The 26,801-nt window shown below is 36.4% G+C and overlaps 2 protein-coding genes and 2 pseudogenes across 3 annotated transcripts; all 4 read right to left on the reverse strand.

The window, feature by feature from the left end:
* Positions 1-11,390: 11,390 nt before the first annotated feature.
* On the reverse strand, positions 11,391-16,389 carry LOC149511310 (serine/threonine-protein kinase 12-like). Its single transcript, XM_089755432.1, has 12 exons — positions 15,853-16,389; positions 15,688-15,762; positions 15,504-15,599; positions 14,867-14,952; positions 14,472-14,592; positions 14,027-14,106; positions 13,543-13,605; positions 13,283-13,389; positions 13,037-13,122; positions 12,198-12,319; positions 11,761-11,872; positions 11,391-11,669 (listed from the first exon to the last, which is right to left on the reverse strand). Exons 1-12 carry the CDS (start codon positions 16,171-16,173, stop codon positions 11,565-11,567), a joined length of 1,374 nt encoding a protein of 457 aa, XP_089611558.1. The 5' UTR covers positions 16,174-16,389; the 3' UTR covers positions 11,391-11,564.
* Positions 16,390-18,320: 1,931 nt separating this feature from the next.
* On the reverse strand, positions 18,321-20,396 carry LOC149511311 (cyclic phosphodiesterase-like; annotated as a pseudogene).
* Positions 20,397-21,929: 1,533 nt separating this feature from the next.
* On the reverse strand, positions 21,930-23,176 carry LOC111318681 (oil body-associated protein 2C-like; annotated as a pseudogene). Its single transcript, XR_016334153.1, has 4 exons — positions 22,862-23,176; positions 22,702-22,784; positions 22,478-22,590; positions 21,930-22,407 (listed from the first exon to the last, which is right to left on the reverse strand). The product of XR_016334153.1 is annotated as an oil body-associated protein 2C-like (transcript).
* Positions 23,177-23,857: 681 nt separating this feature from the next.
* LOC111274222 (protein NRT1/ PTR FAMILY 4.3-like) lies at positions 23,858-26,414 on the reverse strand. Its single transcript, XM_089755378.1, has 5 exons — positions 26,061-26,414; positions 25,733-25,950; positions 25,083-25,526; positions 24,846-24,973; positions 23,858-24,740 (listed from the first exon to the last, which is right to left on the reverse strand). Exons 1-5 carry the CDS (start codon positions 26,083-26,085, stop codon positions 23,858-23,860), a joined length of 1,698 nt encoding a protein of 565 aa, XP_089611504.1. The 5' UTR covers positions 26,086-26,414.
* Between the last annotated feature and the right edge of the window lie 387 nt (positions 26,415-26,801).

Below are 26,801 nucleotides of genomic sequence, written 5' to 3' on the forward strand. Positions count from 1 at the left end.
GCTCATGCACAGGATGAGAAACTCTTGATGCATGTTTTCCAAGACAGTCTTACTGGCTCTGCGGCCAGATGGTATGTTCAGCTGGACAGGACTCGCATTCGCTCGTGGAGCGATATGGCACATGACTTTATCAGTCAATACCGACATATCATCGATTTGGCCCCAGATCGTTTGTCTTTGCAGAATCTGGAGAAAAAGGCGAACGAATCTTTTAAAGAGTATGCCCAGAGGTGGAGAGATATTGCTTCTCAGGTACAGCCTCCTCTGACTGAGAAAGAAACTACAGTGCTATTTGTTAGCACTTTAAAACCTCCCTATTATGAAAAGATGATAGGGAATGCAACAAAAAATTTTGCCGATATGGTAATTTTGGGAGAAATCATTGAGAGCGCCATCAAGAATGGCAAGCTAGAAGGGAATGAAGCATCTGGCAAAAGAATCCCGAAGAAAAAAAAAACTGAAGCTCAGGCTGTGAGTTTTGATAGACAGCAACTTAGGGGTTATTCACCCTACCCCCCACCAGAATATCTACCCTATCACCCCACTGTAAATAACACTTTTTTTCACCCATACCAACCACCATACCCCCAAACCTATCAAACCTCTCATAAACCCCAAAACACCATGTACAGTTCTAACATTCAACCTACCCCAAAACCACAAATTCGCCCAACTAACCCTGCTGGTGGCTCGCGGGAGCAACGAACCACTCACGAAAGACCTATTTTTGACCCTATTCCCATGACCTATACGGAATTATACAAGGAGCTCTACAACAATCATTTGATTGCTCCAAGTAAATTGGAACCCCTCAAGCCACCTTACCCCAAGTGGTATGATCCCACTGCCCACTGTGACTACCATTATGGGATTGCTGGTCACTCCACCGAAAATTGCACTACTCTGAAATATAAAGTGCAACGGTTGATCAAGGATGGGATGATCTGCTTTGACACTGAAGGGATGACTGCACCAAATGTTAGTGGCAATCCTTTGCCAAATCATAATGTGAATGTTATAGGTGAAGAGCATGAGCGCCATGTGAAGAAAGAAGTGGTAGATATTAAGACACCTCTCGATCAATTGTTTGATGTCTTACGAAAAGTAGACATGATACAACTGGTAAGTCCACACAGCTATCATGGAGCATATATAGCTGGTACTAGTTGTAAGTATCATAGTGGGGCAAGAGGCCACCCCATTGAGACCTGTAAACAGTTTCACCGAAAGGTGCAAAAACTTTTGAATTCACATCAGATGGAGGTCTACGAAGAAAAAAAAAGCTTGAAGAATGCTGAGGTGTGCATGACTGATAGGCCTGAAAAGCTGTTTCCCAAACCAGTGACAATTCGGTGTGGAAACAAACCAAAATCAGTCATAGACAAGCTCCTCCCTAGGCCGGTAACTTTTAAAGTCCCGACTCCTTTTCCATACAAAGATGATAAAGCTGTGCCCTGGAGATATAGATGTGACACTGTAGTGCAGGGGCAAAAAGAAGAGGTCTCCAAAGTTGATGCTTCCAATATTACTGGTGTAGGAGGCATTACTCGAAGTGAGAGATGTTACACCCCAGAAATGCTAGAGAAGGCTAGAAGGGAGAAGGCTAAAGAAGGAGAAAGATGAAATAATCCAGAGATAGAGCCTGAAGAAGATCAGCCAAAGCCAGTATCAGAAAGGGAGGTTTGTGAATTCTTGAAGCTGGTAAAACATAGCGAATATTCAGTTGTGGAACAGTTGAATAAAATGCCAGCTCGAATCTCATTGTTATCACTGTTGCTGAACTCAGAGCCACATCGGAATGCCTTGCTGAAAGTGTTGAATCAGGCATACGTGGCACATAACGTGTCTGTTGAATATGTGAACCACTTGGCTGGAAACTTAGTCATGCCAAATCATATTTCATTCAGTGATGATGAGATTTCTTTGGAGGGAAAGAGAAATGCTAAGGCCTTGCATATCACAGTAAAGTGCCAGAGCCATATCATAGCTAAAGTCCTTATCGATAATGGTTCAGCCATCAATGTCATGCCTATGTCAACTTTGGCAAGGCTACCCATCGACTATTCTCATATGCGAGATAGTCAGATGATTGTGAGAGCCTTTGATGGGACCAGAAAAGAAGTCCTGGGAGATATTGAGATGCCTTTACAAATTGGGCCATGCACCTTCAATGTAAAATTTCAAGTGATGGACATCTCTCCTTCCTACAGCTGTTTATTAGGAAGACCATGGATTCACATGGCAGGAGCTGTGCCCTCTACTTTACATCAAAAGATCAAGTTCAATGTAGAAGGTCAATTGGTAGTAGTAGTTGGGGAGGAAAACATGCTGGTGACTCAACCATTGAACACTCCATATGTAGAGGCTGCTGAAGAAGCATTGGAATGCTCCTATCGATCTTTTGAATTGGTCAATACTGTAGGTGAAGGATTCCAAAGTCATCCTTTTTCAAATATAGTGGTGAGCCAAGTCATCAATAAAGGTTGGTGTCCAGGACTAGGGCTAGGCAAAAATTTACAGGGAATTAAAGAACCTCCAACAATAGCAAACAATAGCGATAGGGCAGGCTTAGGCTATGAGATGGCAGAGTGGGAAGTCAAAATGAGGCCATCAAGAAAGACACCAAGACTGATGTTCATCCCACACTTGTATGAAACCTTCAGACCTGGAGGATTCATGAACCCAGATGCTAAAAAAAGTGTGGAAGATGATTTTGCCCAGTTAGCCATTAATGCTGTTGAAGATGAGGTGAGGGTAAATCAAGAAGTGTGGGTTCGTCTCTGTCCACCAGATTATGAGCTGAACAATTGGAGTGTTATCGAGATGCCTTCGACTTTTGATTTAGATGCAATGTAATTGTAGCATCCCAATAGCTATTGCCCAAGGCATTGGGGTGATCTTTTTGTTCGGGCCATTCATCATTTATTATTTTTAATAAAGTTAGGAAGTATGCATTTTCATTCATTTCTTCTTGTGTTTTCATTATTTCCATCTTCTCAAACACATCTTGCCAACATATCCCATTTCATTCAATTGCAGGTCTTTAAATGAACATGAGGATAATCATGATAACAATCAAGAGGTTAGCTTTGAGAATTCAATTAACACTGATGAATTTGATAATGAAGAGAATTCTGAAGAATATGTTATGCCTCCGGACCTAATGAGGATGATTGAATAAGAAAATAAGCTGATTGAGCCCCATCAAGAGTTAGTAGACTTAGTGAATCTGAGAGATGTAAAAAATAGGAAAGAGGTCAGAATGGGCACTTCACTTTCATCTGAAGATAGGCAACGACTGACAGACCTACTCCGAGAATTTGTAGATATATTCGCTTGGTCTTATCAGGATATGCCAGGGCTGAGCACAGAGATAGTGGAGCACAGATTGCCTCTAAGGCCAGAATGTAAGCCAGTTCAATAGAAACTGAGACGAATGAAGCCCGAAATGCTACTAAAGATTAAAGAGGAGGTGAAGAAACAATTTGATGCAGGTTTTCTACAAGTGGCTAAGTACCCAGAATGGGTAGCCAATATAGTTCCAGTTCCTAAAAAAGATGGAAAAGTACGAATGTGTGTGGACTATCGGGACTTGAATAAGGCTAGCCCAAAGGATAACTTTCATTTGCCTCATATTGACACACTAGTAGATAACACGGCTAAGCATTCGATTTTCTCCTTTATGGATGGTTTCTCGGGGTATAATCAGATAAAGATGGCTGCAGATGATATGGAAAAGACTACTTTTATGACCATGTGGGGAACTTTCTGCTACAAAGTCATGCCTTTTGGGTTAAAGAATGCTGAGGCAACATATCAAAGGGCCATGGTAACACTCTTCCATGACATGATGCACAAAGAGATCGAAGTGTATGTAGATGATATGATTACAAAGTCTTGTGGGGATGGAGATCATGTCACCAGCCTCAGAAAGTTATTTGAGAGGTTGAGAAAATTTCAGCTAAAATTAAACCCAACCAAGTGCACCTTTGGGGTAAAGTCAGGGAAGTTGCTAGGCTTCATAGTTAATGAAAAAGGAATTGAAGTCGATCCCGACAAGATACGAGCCATCCAAAATTTGTCACCTCCTAGCACACTAAAAGAAGTTCGAGGTTTTTTAGGTAGATTGAACTACATTTCTCGGTTCATCTCTCAGCTTACCTACAAATGTGATCCCATCTTTAAGCTTCTCCGTAAAGATAATCCTGGAAAGTGGAATGAAGAATGTCAAAAGGCGTTCGATAAAATCAAGCAATATTTATCGAACCCTCCAGTATTGGTGCCACCTGTTTCAGGAAAACCTTTAATTTTGTACCTAACTGTATGTGAAAATTCAATGGGATGTGTGCTGGGGTAGCAAGATGAGGCTAGCCGAAAGGAGAGAGCTATTTATTATCTGAGTAAAAAGTTCACTGAATACGAATCCAAGTATTCTTCATTGGAGAAAATGTGTTGTGCATTAGCGTGGACTACCAAAAGACTTAGACAGTACATGCTCTATCACACTACATGGCTCATAGCGAAATTGGATCCCATTAAGTACATCTTCGAGAAGCCTTCTTTGTCTGGGAGAATCGCTAGATGGCAAGTAATGCTCTCGGAATACGACATTATATACGTAAGCCAAAAAGCAATAAAAGGGGGTGCTATAGCAGAATTTCTTGCAGATCGTGCTACTGAAGAGTATGAGCCGATGAAGCTAGAATTTCCTGATGAAGACTTGATGACTATTTCTCAACTGGAAGAAAGGGAGCATGGAGAAAAATGTTGGAGAATGTATTTTGATGGAGCTGTCAATGCCTTGGGGCATGGAATTGGGGCAATTTTGATTTCTCCAGAAGAACAGTACTACCCTGTAACAGCGAGGTTAAATTTTAATTGCACAAATAACATCGCTGAGTATGAGGCATGTGTTATGGGCCTGCAAGCTGCTATAGAAAGAAGAGTGAAAGCACTGAAAGTGTTTGGAGACTCAGCTCTAGTTATATACTAGTTGAAAGGAGAATGGGAGACGAGAGACTCAAAACCCGTTCCATATCATAAGTATATTCTAGAGTTGATGAAATAATTTGAAGATGTCCAGTTCGATCACTTACCTCGAGAAGAAAATGTGATTGCTGATGCATTGGCTACTCTGGCTGCAATGATTCGAATTAATGAGGACATTGACATTCAGCCCATAAAGTTAGATGTTAAGGATATACCAGCGTATTGTTCTAATGTAGAGGGGCAAGAAGATGGAAAACCCTGGTATTATGACATCTTACAGTATGTCAAGGATTAGCAATATCCAGTTCATGCAACAGAAAATGATAAAAGGGTCATCCGAAGATTGGCTATGAGCTTTTTCCTGGACAGGGATATCCTTTACAAAAGAAGCAAGGATCAAGTACTATTGAGGTGTGTAAATGAGACTGAAGCGAAAAAAATCATTGAAGAGGTGCATGATGGAATATGTGGGGCACATACTAGTGGACATAGGATGGCAAGACAGATTATGAGAGCGGGATATTACTGGTTGACGATGGAGAATGATTGCATTGACTATGCTCGTAAATGCCATAAATGCCAGATATATGCTGATAAAATTCATGCTCCGCCGTCTGCTTTACATGTTATGGCACCATCATGGCCATTTTTAATGTGGGGCATGGATGTCATTGGTCCAATCACCCCAAAGGCTTCTAACAGGCACAGATTCATTTTTGTGATGATAGATTACTTCACAAAATGGGTAGAAGCAGCTTCATATGCAAATGTGACACACTCTGTGGTTTGCAAGTTCATAAAAAAGGAGATCATCTGTAGATATGGACTTTCGGAGAAAATCATTTCAGACAATGCCAAGAATCTGAATAGCAAGATGATGCAAGAAATATGAGCTCAGTATAAGATCAAGCATCATAACTCGGCACCATACCGTCCAAAAATGAATGGGGCAGTTGAGGCAGCCAATAAGAACATAAAGAGGATTGTGGAAAAAATGACCGAGACTTACAAAGATTGGCATGAGAAGTTGCCATTCGCATTGCATGCATATCGAACGTCAGTTCGTACCTCTACTGGGGCAACCCCATTTTCGTTGGTTTATGGGATGGAGGCTGTACTACCAGTGGAAGTAGAGATCCCCTCTTTGAGAGTCTTAAAAGAAGTCGAGTTGGAAGAGGCTGAATGGATTCGAGAACGTTATGAGCAGTTAAATTTCATAGAAGAAAAGAGATTGACTGCACTGTGTCATGGTCAGCTATACCAAAGAAGAATGATGAGGGCTCATGATAAGAAAACTCGGCCTCGTTGCTTTCGAGAAGGAGAGTTGGTTTTGAAAAGAATTCTTCCAATCCAGCACGATAGTAGAAGAAAATGGACTCCGAATTGGGAAGGGCCGTATGTGGTGAAACGGGCCTTTTCGGGTGGAGCGTTGATACTGACTGAGATGGATGGAAATGATTTACCCCATCCTGTAAATTCTGATGCTGTGAAGAAATACTATGCTTGAAAAAAAATGACAAAAATGGAAAAATGGAAAAATGAAAAATGAAAAAATGGAAAAATGGAAAAATGAAAAATGAAAAAATGAAAAAAGAAAAAATAGAAAAAAAAAAAGAAAAAGTGAACAAGGAGGACTCAAGGCGAAAACCCCAAAAGGGCGGTTTGAGTCATAGGGGGTTTGTCTAAGTTGAAAACCTGAAAAGGCGACTTAGATAAGGAGAATACAGCATCGAATCTGAAAGTCTGCTGATATGGAGGTTAGCAAATTCAGAAGAGTTCCAAGTTGTTAAATACATCAAAGGGTTGAGTTTTCAGAAAAAATTTTGAGATATGTTATCATGATTATCTTATTGTTCATTTTGGGCTTTGTCCCCATACCTATCCTTGTAATTCTTTCTTGGCCAAAGTTTACCGACATTTGCTAATAAAGAAACATTTTATTCTTTGCTCCTTTTTCTGATGACTGTTTCCCTACCATTCATATCCCTTTCTTCTTAATACCCCATCATGGAAGGAATGTGTAAATGCATTCTCCCTTTCTGAGTTAAAAATAATGATTGATGAATGAATAACAACATAAAAAGATTTTTACATTACATTGAATAAATCGAGAGTGATAAAGGCAGAATCGAGATGTTCAGCTCCTGATTAGGACATTGAATTTGGGAAGAGATTTTTTGTTACAGGAAGAATATGAATGGAAGAAATAATTAAGAGTCACACTAGTTCGATCTTAGAAGAGCAGTGCAATTGGATCCTTGAGGAATCAAAGGGCTTGACACCCAAGAAAGAAAAAAAAGAGCTTGAGAAACTTGAGTACCATACATTGAACAGGAATTGATTGACCAACATTTGCATAGCATGCATTGAAATTCATATGCATTTGCATAGCATACACTACTTTCAGGAAAGTATAGTGTACAAATTTAAGAAGCAGGGGTGTTCCAACATCCCACATGAAAAAGACAGATATGAAAAGACTTTGCAAGTTTGAGAAGAAACTTGTCAGGTAAGTTCCTAATCCTTGAAATAGGATGTCTCTTGGTATCGGGGTTGATTTATAAGACCTTTGGGCATAATCTCCTGAAATCCCTTCAAACACAACTTTCAACTCCTTCGGACATGATCGTCTAGGAGTATTTACTTTTCAAAGTTCGTTGCCTCTGTTTAGAGGAGCAATTTACTTTTTCAAAGTTCGTTGCCTCTGTTTAGAGGAGCAATTTATTTTTCAAAGTTCCGTTGCCTCTGTTTAGAGGAGCAATTTATTTTTCCAAAGTCGTGGTACCTCTGTTGAGAGGAGCAATTTACTTTTCAAAGTTCGTTGCCTCTGTTTAGAGGAGCAATTTACTTTTCCAAGTTCGTTGCCTCTGTTTAGAGGAGCAATTTATTTTTCCAAAGTCATGGTACCTCTGTTGAGAGGAGCAATTTACTTTTCAAAGTTCGTTGCCTCTGTTTAGAGGAGCAATTTACTTTCCAAAAGTCGTGGTACCTCTGTTTAGAGGAGCAATTTATTTTCCAAAGTCGTGGTGCCTCTGTTTAGAGGAGCAATTTACTTTTCAAAGTCGTGGTGCCTCTGTTGAGAGGAGCAATTTATTTTTCCAAAGTCGTGGTGCCTCTGTTTAGAGGAACTTCGGCAAAAAAAAAAAAAAAAACAAAACAAAACAAAACAAAAAAACAAAAAAACAAAAAACAAAAAACAGAAAACAAAAAAACAAAAATTTTAAAAAAAAAAAATCAAAAAATAAAAATGTTGAGTTGAGTCTTGATTGGGTGTCTACGTCTTTGCGCAATTTCTGTTTCACAGAAAATGTGCAAAGAGGGGCAGCTGTAGACACCCAATTGGGTCCGGGCCCAGATCAATTGGGCCTGGCCCAAAGGGGTAAGGCACATTTCAATCCTGTATTTTTTTTTTCTTTTTCTTCTTTTGTATTTTATGTATTTTATTATTATTATTATTGTGTATATCTTTGTGTATTTATTTTTATTTAGATTAGATTTATATGTATTGTATGTATATAGTTATATATTTATTATTATTATCTTTTTTTTTCTTTTTTCTTTTTTTTTTTGTAATATATTTTTGGGTTTATCTTATGTTTTTTTTTTTTATCTGTTAATTTTATCTGATTTTTTTTTTCGAATTATCTGATATTATTTTTTTTTATTTTTATACTATCATATCTTTTGATTATCTAGTATTTTTTTATTTATTTTGATTTTAATTCTGGATGGCTAAGATTCAAAGTTGAAGAATCCCACTCTAGAGGGGAATTCAATCAGAAGAGTCCAGTTGGATTCAAAGACTGAATTCCCGTCCAAGGAGGAATTGGGATTGATCAGGAACTCCTGATCAACCCCTATAAAAGGGATCCCCCTGGAACAGAGAAAAGGACACAGAAAACAGTAAGCAAAGCTACTGATTTGAAAGAAAAGGAGGCGTATAGAAAGCTAGGAAAAGTTTAGGAGTGTTCTGGGAGTGAGAAAAAATTTTTAGAGATTTTTGGCGAAAAATTTTTCTGGAAATTTCCCAGAAATTTCCAGATTCCGGCGAAAATTCCGACGAAATTTGAATTTTCCGGCAATAATTCCGGCGAACATTGAAGTTTTCGCGCGACCAGTCCAGTTTTCGGCGAAGAATCCCAGAAACCGACGATCTTCCGACGAAATTTCCAGATTCTGGCGAAAATTTCCAGAATCCGGCACCGGTGTTCTTCAGTTTCTAGAGAGAAGGGAGAGAAAAAGGAAGAAGAGAGAGAGAGGGGGAGGAGCGTTCTGCCGAAAAACAGAGGAAGGTGCCTTTTATACCCTCTCAAAACGACGTCGTTTTGGGCTTTAAGTTAACCAGGGGATCCGCGCGTTTTGCCGAACCCGACCCGACCCGGGCGTCGACCCGCTTTCTGACCCGTGCGTGCCAGCCCCCTCCGAGCCGAGCCGAGCCGAGCCAAGCCGCCAAGCCGCTCCCCCGAGCCGTTTTCTCTTCCTTGAGCCGAGCCGAGTCGAGTCGCGATCCGAGCTACTCCAGGTTTTTTTTTTTTTTTTTTTCTCTTTGAATTTTTTTTTTTTAGGAAAAAGTTGAAAGTATCAATTTTCCTTAGAAATAAATTTCCAAAAAATATTTTTAGGGAAAAGTTGAAAGTATCAATTTTCCTTAAAAGAAAAATAAATTTCCAAAAAAAATATTTTTAGGGAAAAGTTGAAAGTATCAATTTTCCTTAGAAATAAATTTCCAAAAAATATTTTTGGGGAAGAGTTGAAAGTATCAATTTTTCTCAGAAATAAATTTCAAAAAAAAATATTTTTAGGGAAAAGTTGAAAGTATCAATTTTCCTTGAAAATCAAAATTTCAAAAAAATATTTTTTGGGGAAAAGTTGCTTGAAAATCAAAATTTCAAAAAAATATTTTTTGGGGAAAAGTTGAAAGTATCAATTTTCCTTGAAAATTGAAATTTCCAAAAAAATATTTTTTGGGGAAAAGTTGAAAGTATCAATTTTTCCTACAAAAAAAAATCATTCTTTTCTTCCTTTCTATCTTAATTTTGATTTTGTTTTTTTTCTTTTAAATAATCCGACGACGGAGCCTCTGCAAGTGAAACAGTAGTTCTTTCTTGCATACTCCTGAGGTGAGGGAATTTTCTCAATTTTCTGCTAAAAGTATTAGAGTCAATTGAGAATAATTTTCAACGACTAATTACTTGGTAAAATTTTAAGGCTTTTTGGATAACACAAGTTTAAGCTGGTACCATCTTTTGATGGGCGTTGTGAGGGTGCTATAACCTTCCTCACACGTAACCGAACTCCCGAACCCTGTTCTGGTTAGCAGACCTGAACCTATTCTTTTAGGGACCCTTAAACTTAGGTGTTCCCTGAAAGGATAGATTCCTTAGGTGGCCAATCGCACCTAGACAAAAAAGATTGGTGGCGACTCCCTAAAAATCAATGTCTAGCGATAGATCCCCGGATCTAGACGTTACGACAATACATAAAAGTAAAACCTTAAATGACATGTCTTAATCCAGAGAAACAAGATTGTTGACCATACAATACTCAAATTAGTCTAAAAAAATCAACTTAAAAAAATCTTTATTAAATATTTTTTATTTAGAAAAAAATAAAAAGGATAAAAAAGTAAAAAAAAAAAGTAAAAATATTTAAGTTAGTGCTACACATAAAAATATAATCTTTTAAAAATATATATTTTTTATTGTTTAAAATATATTTGTTAAATATTTTAAAAGTAAAAATAAAGAATAAAAAATAAAAAATAAAAGCACTACACGTGGCAGTCCAAAACTAACTCTACTTTGACCGTATATTAACAAAACTTAGTTATAGGATATGCCTACACTGGACAATAAAAAAACAAAAAAATCAAAGCATAACTTGGGAGCTTACCAAAATTTATTGTTAAAATTTAAGTGGCCCATAAGATGTTCGTAAACGTCAATCTGTCTCTTTCAACTTCCAAGCCGAGTTGATTTCTTCAAACCGCATCAATTTCCTTTCTTTTTAACCCCATCCTTTTACTAATCAATGTGACTGGGCCCGACAGGGAAATATTTACCAGGACAATGGGCCTATGGGCTTTGAAGATTGAAGTAAAGAGTATAGATTTGTTAATAACTGGTCCAATACTTTTCTTTTTGGAATTTAATTGACTGCTTACAACAAAGGAATAAGATAAGTGCTGGGAAAAAAAAAACAAAAATTTAAGATCAAGAACCGGTGATATTCATATTTCCTTTCTTGTTTTGGGGCATGCGAAGCGGAGGCAATTGGGTTTCAACTTTTTTTTTTAATCATTAGAATTCTTACCCACAAGGGATAGTAAAAATTTATAAAAATGTAGATGAAAAGATACCACGCGATGGCCAGTTATGCAAATGACTTCTCAGCCCACAAGGCAAAGGGGGAGAATAATTCTGAAAGATTTCAAATTCAATGACTAAAAAAAATTTAGCATAGTAAAAAAACGGTATGCTCCTGTTTACAACTTCATCTTTCAGCCAACAAACTGAACAAATAAAAGCAAAAGCTTTTGCACATTTATTAGCTTTGGAAGATCAACCGTCTGTCACTCATATGCTGCTAGTAGAACGAGATGAACGACTACGGCTACTTGGACTATAATGATCTTTCTTCAGCATTGCCTCTAGATTCTGAAAGCATTGTAATGGTCTAACCTGTACGTATTGGAAGCAACCATAGAGAAAAATTATCAAACTAATGGTAAAAGAATGGCAGAATGGGGCTTCGGAGAAAGAGGGAGGATACCTTCCAATGCCTTTTATGACTGAAACTGTTGTGAATGGATTCCAGTCTTGTTATAATTTGTCTGAATGTTGGTCGCTTAGCAGGCTTCTCATTCCAACAATCCTCAATTAACCTGTAATCATAAGCATACCATCAGTATATTTTTTTATATATCTATGTCCAGCCCCTAGATGCATATATCGCCCTGACAGAGATATGCAATGACTAATATGCTAAAACCTAATTCATAGAATTAAAATTTTTTCAAAAGATTACAGGTACCTTCACATTAGAACATCGTTACAGAAAAGCATATGGGATTATTATTATTATTGTTTTTGAAGAGTTATGCATGCATGTGGAATAGGTGTGGTGCCATGACAAAGTTTGATGACAAAATAAAGACAGGTGAAAATTTACTATACATATTATAGAAGGCGGCAAAATTTAGTACTCACTCTTTGAGCCCATGGGCATAATGCTTAGATGGAGCTTTGAAAGGTGGACGCTCCCTTACAGCATATGCCTTAGAAACTTCATTGTCTTGCTTTGCAGAAAATGGTGGGTAGCCTTCAATCATCTGCAATATAGCACACAATACAATAACTTATCAAGCCTGTTGCAATCATTAAACTTTGCAAAAGAACAAAAACAAGAATAAAAAGAAAAAATAAAATAAAAAACAGGACAACACAAACAACAAAAGAAAGGGGATTGAGCACGGAAGAAAAGCTAAAACCCTATTGTGCCTTCCCTTGTCTTATGGGAAAAGTGGAAAGAGAAATGAATTTGTCCCGCTAATTATTTACAAGTGTCAAACCTTAGCCAAATTAACTACTTCCCAATATTGTTCTTTTAAGACAATTTAGAGCAGCAAGAATGAGTAACGTATTGTCTAGCTTCAGTTTTTCAATCATGATACAGCAATGAAAAGTGCCAACTACCCAGAAAAGCTAGACTTATAATTGTCATTTCAAATCATTTTTGAAATATTCAGGTTATTTATTTATGTATTTGCCTAAAATATTTTATATCCTCCAAGATTTCCCGTACATATCTTGACTACCACTCACTGAAAGTAGTGTACAAACAACTTGCACAATTAAAATAGTCCCTAACCATGGTTAAGAACTAATAAAAACTGCCGTAATTATCATAAACTCTGCTTTTTCCTTAAACACGAGGTAAAACAAGCATCCAACGTTCAGAAATATTCTTCTCGATGATCAGCTAGGCAACTGACTCAAAACTTCATACATTTACTGATCATAGAAGCTGAAGACCGAAAGAAATTTACCTCCTGTAGGATCAGAGCAAATGAAAACACATCTACTTTGGTATCATAGTCATAATTACTGAAAACCTCTGGAGCAACATATCGGCCTGTATCAGTAACAACTAACATGTTTCAGCTTACAGAGAAAAGAGTTTTCCAAATACAAGATAAAGTTCCAATTATCCAGATGATTTCAAAAAATGACTGCTTAGACATGTAAAATAGAAATAACGATGATAACCAGAACCAAATGGAAAGAAAACTCACAAGATGTCTCTAGACAAGTTAGAGGTCTATCTTCTTTAACAGTGAGCAGCTTGCTAACTCCAAAATCTGCAACTTTCAGATGTCCCGAGTCATCCCGCAAAATGTTTCTGTTATTTCAATTGTAAGCACATAAAAAGTGCTGACCATTCCAGAAATTCAAAGGCAAACAAAATGTCTTTTATAGTAACCAAAAGCTAATTTTTGTTCATGGATATGCATATTTGTTAGGGAAAGAAAAACCCATCAGAACAAGAACTTACGAAGGCTCAAGATCACGGTGAATTATTGGTGCTGGTTTATTCTCATGCAAATAATTCATTCCCCTGCAAAAAATTGTGGAAGATATCAAGTTCAACCATGAGAGACTAGCAGCCAGCAAAAACATGCATCAAGTAGATCATGCATTAATCAGTTTTATTTCTCTGACTTAACTATAAATTTAAGCTTTGGAGTGATCATCTCAACTACAATCATCTAAGACTAGCAAGCAGTCTTGTGTGTAACCACCAATTTTTTCCCTATGCTAATGCATCATCATTTTGCAGCTTTTACATTTGCCTATTCATATTCTTCACAAAGATAGCATAACATGCAACTGAATACATACTCATTTACAATTAGCAGTAACTTCCAAATGAAAGTTGACATCTAACTGTCCATATATGACAAGGAAAATAGCCATTTGTCAATGTAGCATACTCAAGAAATCATAATCAAGTCCAGTGCAATAACACAATAACAAACCTTGCGATATCAAGTGCAAATCTCAAAGCTGTCATTGGTTTCAATGCTCCTTTTCTCTTCAAAAATGCTCGTAAATCTCCCTGCAAAACAAAGAGCAATTAAGATTTCAAAAGCCAATTCCTAATGATCAATTTAGATTTAAAACAGATAAGCTAAGAGATAGCTCTAAGGCAAATATTTTACAAAATCTTATTATTCATCCGCAATTTTACTCTCCTTAAAACATAACAAACAAAATTAATGAAACAAAGTAAAGATCTGGCATTAGTATTCCCAATCAATGCCTTAACTGACATTTCATACACAACAAAAATAATTCATAACAACCCAATTTCACAAGAAGTTGAGATCAACATCAGCAAGCCAAAAAGCCAGACAGAAATAAATTATTTATAGAAAAGAGTCCATAGATGTGATGATAGCAAATAAGATGCTGGATTAAAACCTTGGGTAAATATTCTGTCACAATCATCATGGGGCTACTTTGAGTTATTGCACCAAGAAATTGGACTACATTTGGATGTCGAATTTTCTGGAATAATGCAAGCTCATCTCTAAATGCCCTCCTGAAAAAACCAAACAATTCATACATCATATTGCATGGGAAGAAAAGGAACAGTGTCTAGTCCAATGATTCTTAGCCCTAAAGGCAGGCATCAGGCTTTAGGATTTGAGTACCCAATAAAAAGGTCCAGGATCTAAACACCCACTATAACAAAAGACAAAAGTATATAAAGCAAAAATATGCCAACCCCCTCTTCATTTCCTCGTTTGACCCAAGGTCCCTTCCAGGAAAAAATAGAAACACTGGAAGGACACCTTCAGTTTTGAACAACTTACACTTTATCCTCATCTGTAAGAACTTCATCCCCAAGCTTTTTTACAGCAACATCTGTTCCACGCCATGACGCCATACAGAAGGTTCCCTGTAATTTAGTCATAGAGATGACTTAGATCAACAGCAGCTAAGAGAAAAATTGAAGATGTAATAGGTCGGACTCATCAGATTATGAGTTGACTGTTGCATTTATATGCAATATGAAGTTACAAAAACAGCCTAGTTTTTTTAGTAGGCACTTTGCTCGTAGACTTGCCTAATTGGCCTTTATGTGTCTCTCACCAAACATGCATTGCCTGAATAATGAAACATTTTACTCTATGCAACAAAAAATTATCTTCTACTAGTCATCTACTTACTCGCCATTGTCTGCTCAAACTTACCACCTCAACTAGAAGAAACAAAAGAACTTACAGGGCAACAATGGTCCCATTATTTTAAAAATTCCAAGCATTTTTCACAAACTTTGATAAGCATTAGCTTAGAGAAACAGGTCCAATGCAAAATTCTTTCCTCCTTATCAATGCAATGTGGCCAATATTAGCAAGTTCCCAAGACTTCTCAATTCACCAATAAAAGTAATCCTATATATAACTATGATTTAAATGATCAATTACATATAATCAGAAAAGAGATTACCTTAGTAATGTGAACGCTATTAGTAAAATCAAGTTCTTTTGGATCAATTTCATATTCTGGGACTTCACGCGCGTGATTTACATGCATTGGAGCCATCTATAACCAAAATTCAACAATCAATATCAATAAAAAAATCAGCAAAAAAGAAAAAAATTACTTCCAAATGAAAAATGCAAAAACTTACCAGAGGCTTAGCTCCATGTTTCTCCAAAAGCTTAATCACATCATGATTCTTATAATATATAGCATCCGCCAAAGGCTATTTAACCAAAATAAAAATATATATTAGAAATAAAAAAGAAATTTAAGAAAAAGAGCAAAATAGGAGGCGATTTTGGTTTTTGCTTACAGTGCTTCCCCAGCGATCTTTAGATTCGACGTTGGCGCCACGTTGAAGGAGTAAGGAAACGACGTCGGTGTGACCTTGACAGGCGGCAACATGGAGAGCCGTCCGATCATCGATGTCGCGGAAATTAACGTTGATCCCCGAGTCCAAGAGCTCGCGAATGCCGTCCAAGTAACCTTCATTGGCTAAGTACATCAACCTAACTCCGTCTATCTCTTCTTCTCCTTCCTCCTTCTCTACTCCATGCGGCTCGCCTCTGTCACTCTCCGGAGCCATCGATGATTGCCTCCCTAACATAAACCTCACCGCCGCTTTGTTTTCCATCACTTCTTTTAAATCAAGAACAAGGGAATCAAGGAAAGATTACTACTTTGCTTTGTATATCCAAAATTAGTATGATTTTTAATTCGATTAAAGTCTTAATTAGACAAGATTTAAACTGAATTAGGATCTAATCAGAGTCGAGAGAGAAAGATTTTGAGGAGGTTTTAAAGAGAGTTCAAAAAGGAAACGAGAGCTGGACCGACAGTTGTTGAAGTTTCAGTGGTAGGTAAAGTCGCGGTTTTTTTCCAAGGGATGTGGCATTGACGCTCTTCCGGCGCGTTAGGGAAACTTCAGCGAAATGGCGCAGGATAAGAGGTAGTTTACTTTCTACATTTTATATTTGTGGAAAGGTTAACAATCGGGACCATTAATGAATGATCGGACGGTTGCAGTGCAGGTGAGATGTGAATAATTTAACGTGGATCCCCTAGGGAAAACGATGTCGTATTGTACTCCATAAATTAAGACTTAACTGCAGTCGGGTCAAATACAGGTGTTTATAAACCTCTCTTAAATTATTTTAAATTCTTTTACATTTAATACATTAATTTCACCAAATTTGAAAAAAATAATATTATTTATATTATATTTTTTAAATATTATAACATTTTTCTTGTAGGTTTTTTTAGCACGTGAAAAGTTTATGTTTTATGATCTATATTCTGTATGGTAGGCAACATATGTGCGACAATGGAGTCTTGCTCAAACTTCTCAGCCGACCTTAGAAAAAAAAATTTATTTCTTTGAAACAGCCTCACCAAAAAAATTAAAAAAAAAAAAAGAAAAAAAAAGTTTTCGATATGGCAGAAATTGTTGGTTTTTGGATATAGAAAAGTCTGAACACAAAAATAAAATGTTTGAGATTTAAAAGCTTTATTATGATTACATTTTGCCTTCATATTTGATGTTTCCTAAAGACCCCAAACCAGTTCAAAATTTGTCTACTTGCAAGCAAAGGTTCTTTCACCTTTGCATGTTTGAATTTTGAATCATAACTTGGAAGAAAAAGTCACATTGTTAAAGGTTGCAAGTGGGAATTGATTATTATGTTCAAGAATTGAGATTAGAATCTTCATGGATAGATACTTTTGGATACCCTTTTGACTGGGTATGGGAATTGGTTAAGGTTCACTAGCCATTCCAAGTATTCACGATTATCCTGGGAAAAATGAACGAGTCTGTTTTGTTTTGTTTTGTCGACTATTAAACATGTAATAATAAAAAAGATAAGTATAACATGAAAACTTCCTGCATTTAGGCCGCCACTATTCTGAATCTATTTACATGTTTCCAGAGTATATTTCTTTCCAAGCTACGTTCCTGGTAGTTGAAAGTATAAGCAAGGAATAAAAGCTAGCTCATCCAGGATCCAAGATTGTTCAAGCTGTGAATTGACCGTTAGCCATTTGTTTTTTCACATATGCTTACTAAAAAACCTTTATTCCAATGTCAATGTAATTGGACAAAACATTTGAACAAGAATTTGTGGAGATTCACATTCAAAACTTTGTTCATTAATAACTAGGTTCCTCTTTAGTCATATTTTCCTAGGAAAGTTCATGTCAATAAGGACGTCAAAAGAAAAGGACATTTGAATATAGATCATGAATAAGGAATTCTAGAAGTTGAATTTTGTTAGCTTCTAGATCTCTTGTAATAAATTATGAAAGAGTCTTCAAATTGTCAACAAAGCTCTTGATAACCATGCAACTTCGCCTAATTTAGACATATGAAATGAAATTCCTTTTATTCCTTTCATATATTTTTCTCTTTTCCATTCTTAAATGGTAGAATTTTAGCCATATTAGATGGGATGTTTTACATGCTTGCCCTTTTGGTTTTCGTCTTCAAACTAATTAGAAACCATAGCAGACAGATCATTTTCTTGACATGTTCTCTGACGCCTTGCCTGTATGCACGAGTTATCTAATTATTATAGATAATGTCTATTTTAATTATAATCACATACTTCCTATTAAGAGAAACTGGCTCCATAAGACCGCTGCTTCTCTTCTTTAAATTATAAAGGCCTTGACTTAAGCAAACTTTCATTGACCCCAATAAACAAAGCAGAACACAACTAACAGTAATTCACTATGAAAATAAGTTGCAGGAGTCGATGGACTTGGGAAATTGCCTAGCAGGAGTTCTCATAACTCATAGTAATTACTCAAAACCGGCACAGTTACATTATTATTGTAGGCAAGATGATACGGTCAGTCTTATTACAACCTATATGTATTGTACAAAGGAGGTTATAAGGTAAACTCTTATTAGGTGCTGTATGCATTAGGAACCGAAGAGAAAGTGCTAATTGGGGCTGAGGTTGCATTCAGCAACCTTCTCCCAGGATTTGTGAGCTTTGTCCTCAGTGTCTGTTTTATACAATGCAAGGCGACTTACCTGGAAACTCAGGCTGCTGATGCTCTCATCAAGCATATTAGCTTTTTCTTGAGCTTTCTTCTTCTCTTCTTCTGTCAGGTCAACGTAAAGGAGGCTCAAATGTGGCTCGTATGGTACAAGAAAATAGAAGAAGTATTTGTCAATTTTCAGTTTGTGACCAACAGATTGAATGTCATAATAAAAAGACAAGTATAAATATATGATCTTTCCATTAAAGCTTTGTTTTGATTTGGAAACCTCAATTTCAAAAATCAGATGAGGATATCTAGAAAAGAGCCATGCTCCATTCTCAAAGACAAACAGCAATTACCAACCAGCTCATCTAACCACTGACCAAAAGAAAGCAAGGACATGGATTCAGGAACACATGATTCATGAAATAACAAATAACTTTCTTTTGCAAGTTGAAAGCAAAGAAATCAAATTGAGTATATGCATTTAGGCACAACATTAAAGAACTGAAACAAGTTCAACATGTGCATTTTGCCGTTTTAAAAATCAGCGGAAAGATGCACCAAGTAATAACAATTTTAAACTCACCCATTCTGCCCATTTTGCCCCTCCTTAGCACCCCTGGACCTCTTTCTTTCTTTCTTTCTTTCCCCCTCTCAATGGAAAACTTGTAGCAACTCAATGTGTTATCTTTACTTGCTTAGTTACTCCACATTCCATAATTCTAACCATCTCTGCAGCTGAATTGTACCAAAACCTCAGAGGCAATGCTTAGATGTTTCTTCCCTTTACTATTTTATAAGAGAGCACCAAGGTTTTGGTTGATAGCTTTCCAGGCAACCGTGACCTTTAAATCACCTAATATAGCTAGGGGTTACTCTAATGAATTCCAGCATTAGCAAGCAGTAGTACTAAGTCATTGAAAATTTTGGGTGCCCAAAGAGGTGTTCTAGAATATCTACCCCACTGTCTCATGATACCCTGATCCATGCCATGAAACATAACTGACATTCCCAAGACGTTAAAGACAAGGGTTAATGTCATGAATGTCTCGTGATCTATAGTGAAATGTTAAAAATGATTCCTAAACTTTAAAATCTCTGAAATAATACTTGAATTATGAAAATCTTAACTAACATGATACTTGCTCTTAAGATTTTAGTTAACATGAACAAACAACACTTAAAGTTTCATTTTAGTTAACAAATTAATCATTACAGATTTTTAAAGATGAAGTATCACTGTCACATTAAAAATATTTAACTATAATTAAGGTACCAACGGTGACGTTATCACTAAAAAAAGGCAACTTACGTAACCAAAATGGCCCGTACAATGTGCACTAGCTTCCACATCCAGGAAAAATGCATAAAAACCTTACTTCAACTACTCCAAAAAAGAACTGTTCTTTGAATTTTTATAAATTGAAGGAAACCCAAAGAAATAAAATGAAATGGGAATTACCTCAGGAGTGGGATTGATAAAGAAAGTTCCAGTGGCCACACAGTCGAAAGTAGCAATATAAGCCTTGAGCCCATCACAGGCTGACCTGAACTCGGCCAAAGCATCATCAGCCGTTAAACTGATGGCCCCAACAACCGTGACGTGGGGCTAGAACTGTGGCCCACCGAACTCGGATCTTAAACCTTCCATCAACTTCTTCACCCTGGCAGTAACGTCTTCCAGTAGAAGTGCCCACACCGAATACTCGTCTTTCTTAACTACGGCTTCTGGGGTTCCCATGAAGGTGAAAGAAGTGGCAGCGAAGCGAGTGGTAAGACTTTAACAGAGCAGTTAAAATGATGGCTTGGAACTCGAAGGCTTTCCGAGACTGAATTTGGGTTTTTGAAGATGAGAAAAAATGGGTTTGGGCCTTTTGGGGTAAAGTTGCAACTTGAGCAAGGTGGCACATTGGATTTTAGGAATAGAGGTTGTGATTAATATCGATGGAACATTTGAAATTTGACCTTTGTTTGAAATTGTGTTAATTATCAAATTTAATGATGAAATTTAAATTTATCATAATATATTTGCTTTGGGTGTTAAGTTTGTGACCAAATTTAAGAACGCAATTGAATTTTGGAATAAATTAAGTAATTGAAAAGTAAAAATTAATTACACAATCATTTATATTAATCAAGATTTTAAATACTACCCGTAATATGATATAACAGCTGCTATTTAGCAGTAGCATCACCTATCGCTTTCGTTATTCACCCACAATAGAGATGTGATTGGTAATCATTGAGATCATAAATAACGACATAACAAAAAAATATAATTGTAACGGGATTTTAAAGTTGTTATTTATGTTTTTCTTTCACCAAATAAAATGAAAATACATTTCAAAATGGTAAAAAATTCATACCCCAAGTCCAAATCATTTAATGAAATTTAAGTCTCAATCAAAATAATTAGGATATAGAGAGTATAAAAATAAAGCTTTAGTAAAAAAATTAATCTTCAAATCGTCAAACTCATTTCACCACCCTATGAGATCCTTGAATTTAACAATTTAAGAACTGTATGATTCAATAAATCAATTGCTAAAAGCTCCCAAATCAATTTAATAGAAAGGGAGAAAGTTGAAATCATTTGAGGGAAAGACAAGAAAGAGGTTGGACATGGTCGTGGGTGACTATGTTTTGGGATGAAGAAGCAAAGTGAACAAAAAAACAAAAGACAAGAGGAAGATTGATATCGTATATAAATTGATTTTTATTTTTTTATTTTAACCATCTCTTTCTTTTACTTTTGGGAAATGAGTATTTGAATTTTTTTTTTATGATTTGGATTAAAATTTAATAGAGTTGTTAGTTATTAAATAGTAAATTTAATTTTTAATTATCTAAAAAATTTTATAATAAAATTTTAATATTATTAAGTATATTTATTATTAATTTTTTATACGTAATATTTTTAGATAGAAAGTTTTACAACAAAAGCAAATAATAATGGGAAATAAGTTTTTGGCAATATTTTGAAGATTTTAAATTTTAGATGAAAAATTTGAAAGAAAATGAGAGATGATATGTACAAGTGTTTTTACATGTATTTATACCACATAATTAGATTTTAATCCATTTACCTTAATAATTGTACTTAAAAATATTTAAATGTTCATTATTATTCTTTTTAATTAGATTAATTTATAATATTAATTTTATAATGATAATTTCTCATCAATCATATGCATTTATAGCATTTATATCGATAAAATTCATAGATATATTAATGAACAACATTTTAGATATGTAAATTGATTTATGAGTCAAAATTAATATATATAATATTTATTTTAATATATAAATTAAAAAATTAAAAAATTATAAATTACTTTAAATAAAATAAATATGTTTATAATTATTATTTATTTCATTTATGATAAGTTATTTAAAATTTTAAAAAATACACTATTACGATGAACGTATTTATTATTATTATTTTATTCATTATATCCACGATAATAATAACCAAAACCCTACCAAGCGACCGCGCTTTAAATCCGAAATCCCTTACACTGATTATTGAAAAACTACACACACAATTTGAGTCAACTCAAGTTCCCGACTCCAAATCCTATAGCCAGTCGCCAAAGCGGATGCAAAGGCAAAGTTTGTTCAAGGGAAGGGTGCTCTCAACTTCATTTCCGTTGGCTCAATGTCAACAACAAAACCCTTCCCATGCTGTTTACGGTAGTCCGCCTGTGGATTGATCCACTCTCGTTCTTCAATCTCCAACCTTGATTTCTGAATTGCTTCAGTTGAGATGTTGTTCTTGTCATCCCTTTTCTTGACCAGCTCTGGGTCGATCTTGCCCAACTTCACTCCCTGTGGAGACATCATCAATGCTGGTGCACGCATGGGAAGCCTATCACCTTCACAAACACCCAATATCAATTTGTGCATTTGATATTCAAATAAAGGGATAAATGAACTTATATATATCTCTGTCAACCTGCCATGTGCACTAAAACTTGTCATAGGTTTTAGCCAAATTATCCAGTTCTAGTTTCCCTATCGTTTCTGGAATCCCCGGATTGACCCAGAGGCCTGATTTGATCTGCACCAAATTATATGCTCATGATCATGACTAATACTATAATTTATCAACCCCATTTACGGTAAGAACTAAGAAGAAAAGGAAAATAGAAAAAGGGATACAACATGCAACCTCATAAGCATGGTAATGCCAAAGCTTTTGCTCCTCTTGAGGAAGAGCTTCAAATAATCGATCGGAAATTATATATTCAATTCCTGCATAGAAATAAAAAACTTAATAAACCTTTCGTTTTATTGTCACTTACTTCAAAATTAAGGGGAAAAAAATTGACCAATCAGGCAGGCATTAGAGTCCTGAGAATCATAACCAGGGCACGGAGAAAGTCCTGGTTGAGCCTGCTAATAAAGTGGTGAGTCTCAATCTGACGACTCATGTCGTGACTATGCAAGGCAAAGTTGCATACGTGCTAGCTCATCTGCTTCACTGGTGTCAAAGACTGCACCATGGATGCACCCTTGTCTATTGCGTGCTGCCCCATCGTTATCGGTTGCCCGAGTGGGGTTGGCTCGGTACCTCGAGCAGGTGTTGGAGCCGGTGACTTGTCACTGGAGATCACCGGACAGGAGTACTTGTCACTAGAAGCCATTGAAACGCGGTGTTTTAACTCCTTTATTTCTATGCGATCACGCTAGTGTTTGGCGTCGGGGTGTGATTTTGAAGATTGTTCTGAAATGTTGGGAGGTTATAAGGAAAGAGAGAAAGTGGATGGGGAACGTGGGGGGTTATTTGGGGGACCACCTTGACATGCATGGAGATTAGGTGGCTGAGGATGGCGAGCTATGTGGACAGGGCTTGTGAGGGAAACTTGGGAACGACGGGGCTATACTGTTTACAGTATCTTACAAGTTCCAAAATGCCAAGATTTCCTGTGGCATCAAATTTGGTGAAACAAGTATTTAAGGATCGAAAAGAAGAAAAGGAGGAAAAGAAATGACCAGGGTTATCACTTTTTCATTTTCTCGCTCCTAGCCACTATCGTACAGAAAAGAAATTAATAAAATTAGTTTTGCGGGCTATTTGCCAAGTTAATTTGAAGAAATGCATACTTGATAAGTTGATTTTGGTGTTTACTGTCAAACAACTTGACATGAAACTAAATTGTTTCCAGAACATGGCATTTTAGTTAATGAACATAACAAACACGTTTCAAGCCCGCCACATTTTTTCACCAACTTAATTTGAAATAAACATCAAAAGAAAGTAAGAACAAATCTAGAAAAGAAATGTCCATTCGTAGATCAGTTGGATTCTTCTCATGATACTCTACTTAGTTTCCTTCTGTCTCGTCTCCAGCTTTGTTATCGACAGGAGAAACCACAGGGCTCTCAGACTTGTACGTATAACATCTTGAAACAAGCAAATAGACAATGAAATTGGCCAAACTCAATAAAGAAAGCAACAGGTAGAAGAGATTCAGATGATTCCTGTTAATATTGTTTCCTGCTAACCAGCCTCTACTTTTTGTTATATCTTTTGTTGTGCTATTGACTATCTTAACCAGAATGGAACTGAGATAGTACCCAAGCGCCATGGAAGTCCACAAAAAGCAAGTAGAGACCGTTTTTACTCCTCTGGGAGCCTCGGAATAGAAAAATTCAAGAAGACCCACATAGGTGAACAAGTCGGCAATTCCAAATATGAAGTACTGGAATGAGAGCCAGAATACGCTAATAGGCAATGGTTCGAGCACTGGTGTAGCATCTACCATATTGTGGTCTCGTGCCACCGCTTTGCGTTTCACTTCCATTATTGCAGCCGAAGCCATTGATATGGAAGAGAGAATGAGTCCAACGCCTATACGTTGAAGGTGAGTGATCCCTGTGGAATGTCCTGTGAACTTCCGAAGAAGCGGAACAACAATTTGGTCATAAAAGGGAATTATGACGATCAAGAAACCAAGGGGAATTATTGGTAGAGATGCAGGTGGTATGTGGAAAGAGCCAACGACGGTTGTGTCCATGGTAAGGCCTTGTTGGACGGAAAAAGTTTGGAGTTGAGCTAGGCAAAGGGTCATGATTATGGTACAAGCAAAAATTGGGATCATTCCAAGTATGAATTTTGCAGTTTCTACTTGAGTTACCGTGCAGAGTTTCCATGGATTTGGAGTCTGCCGTGTAGATGCAGTTTGAATGGCTGCTTTGTCCAGGAACCTGAATGCAATCATAAACAGTACAAATAAGACTCTTATACCTCTTTGATTGATTATTTATTCAATAGCACCGGGACTTCCTTTTATTAGAAGGAATCGAACAAACCTGTAAACGTCTCTGTGAGGCAGGAAATCATCTTCCAAGGCAGCTTCATTGTCCTTGTCAATCTCATAGAGCTCTCGAGGGTTCTCAGGCAGTTGAAGATTTCTGTTACGAATGGCTGCAACAAAAACCTTCAACAAAACCAAAACGAAGTGAATTAACTAATTTTTGACAAATAGAACATGTAAAAAAATGAGAAATTTGATTTTCATATAGAATTGATGGAGTTTTCATGCAAACCTGAATGATTTGCACAATGACACTAGTTCCTTGAGCAACATGTATCCTATACAATGGCCATCCTGCTACGGCAATGATTATACCCAAGAATAAGGTGATGGCAGAGAGCCCGAATCCCAAATCCCATCCTTTGTGATCATCAATCCAGACAATGAGCGTTAAACTAACTGCACCACCAAGGCACAATGCTAACAATAAAAAGTTGAAGAAACTGGACATGTGCTTAGCCTCTCGGGGGTCTTTCTCGTCGAATTGATCAGCTCCATGTGATGGCACCGAAGCTTTAATCCCTCCTGTTCCGGCAGCAACCAAGTATAGAGCAAAGTAGAGGAATGCAGCATCACCACTTTTTAGTTTCTCACAGGGAGATGTTGGAACAAAGACATTACAAGTAGGTGGCTTGAGGCTTGGATAGTGAGCTTGCACTGAGAGCAATGCTAGTCCCTAGATGCAATGATCATTCACAAACAAAACGAAATGAATTACTAAGTAGAAACAAGTTTGTCGGCTGCGTTATGAAATTTCTAGTCTTGAGGAAAAGAATGAGAGCGGTCCCATTCCCCTACTCCCAAGTTTTCTCTCTTGGGTCAATTTAGAGGAAAATGGATAACATAAGCTGATCATAAAATTAATGATAACAGCTTGCATACCAAAAATTCAATGGATCCTGATATGAGGACGGTTCTAAATCTGCCAATACAACTGTCTGCGAGGACGCCAAACAGAATAGAAAGGATATAACCGGTCCCCATGAAGTTGGTTAGAGCATTGGCTGCATCAGCTACTTCGAAGTGCAAAATCCCATTGAAGTAAGTCACCAGGTTTACGGCCAGATGAAGGTTTGCCAAGCTGTCAAATGCAAACATCGCTGCAGAAAACAAGAAATTATATCTATGAGTTTACAACTGAAACTTTCTTTTACTTTCTTTTTTCATATATATTTTTTCCTTTTTGCAGTACTAAGCACTATTCACTTACCTAAAATGAACAAAGCAGCTCTCATTCCACCATGCTTATACTTCACAGCTGTTTTCCCCTTCCAGTCCACCTTGCCATCAACAAGCTCAAGTTTCTCCTATAACAAAACCAGAAAAGCATTATGATTTTCTCCTTTTTTGGAAAGGAAAAATCCGAAATTTTCCAAAAAGACTGTGAGCAAATGAAACGAGGAAAAGAAGAAAATACCATAGCTACTCAATTAGCTTGCAGCTAGGACTTGTTATGCCTAGTGCAAAAGATATAATTATCAGTGTTAGGACTACTTAGAAGCAATGAGAGAGCTCCGTATATATAATGCTCCAAATACAGTAATTAGACCTGGGCCACAAGAGAATGACATGATACAAATTACAAAAGAAAAAAAATACAAAAGTGACATCGTAATAAATATTATATGAGTTTAATAAAATTTAAAAATATATATTTTGTGTTTTTCATATTAATATAAATTGTAATATATAATTTTTATATAAGATATAATATTTTACATATTAATATAAATTGTAATATATAATTTTTATATAAAATATAATATTGAATTCATAAATTATCAATATTTTACGTGTTTCAAATACTCAAATAATATTTACCAACTAGAACGTCTTCTGCTTTGTTTTAAAGCGACTGCATCTCTAGCTGAATATTGCCGACTTCACTAATGAGATATTCCCACTTGCAAAGATTGATCTAGCGAGGAATTAAGCATGCATGTAAATAACA

The sequence above is a fragment of the Durio zibethinus genome, chromosome 26, assembly GCF_047325235.1.
Source record: "Durio zibethinus cultivar Kanyao isolate XHJ-2024 chromosome 26, ASM4732523v1, whole genome shotgun sequence".
Lineage (NCBI taxonomy): Eukaryota > Viridiplantae > Streptophyta > Magnoliopsida > Malvales > Malvaceae > Durio > Durio zibethinus.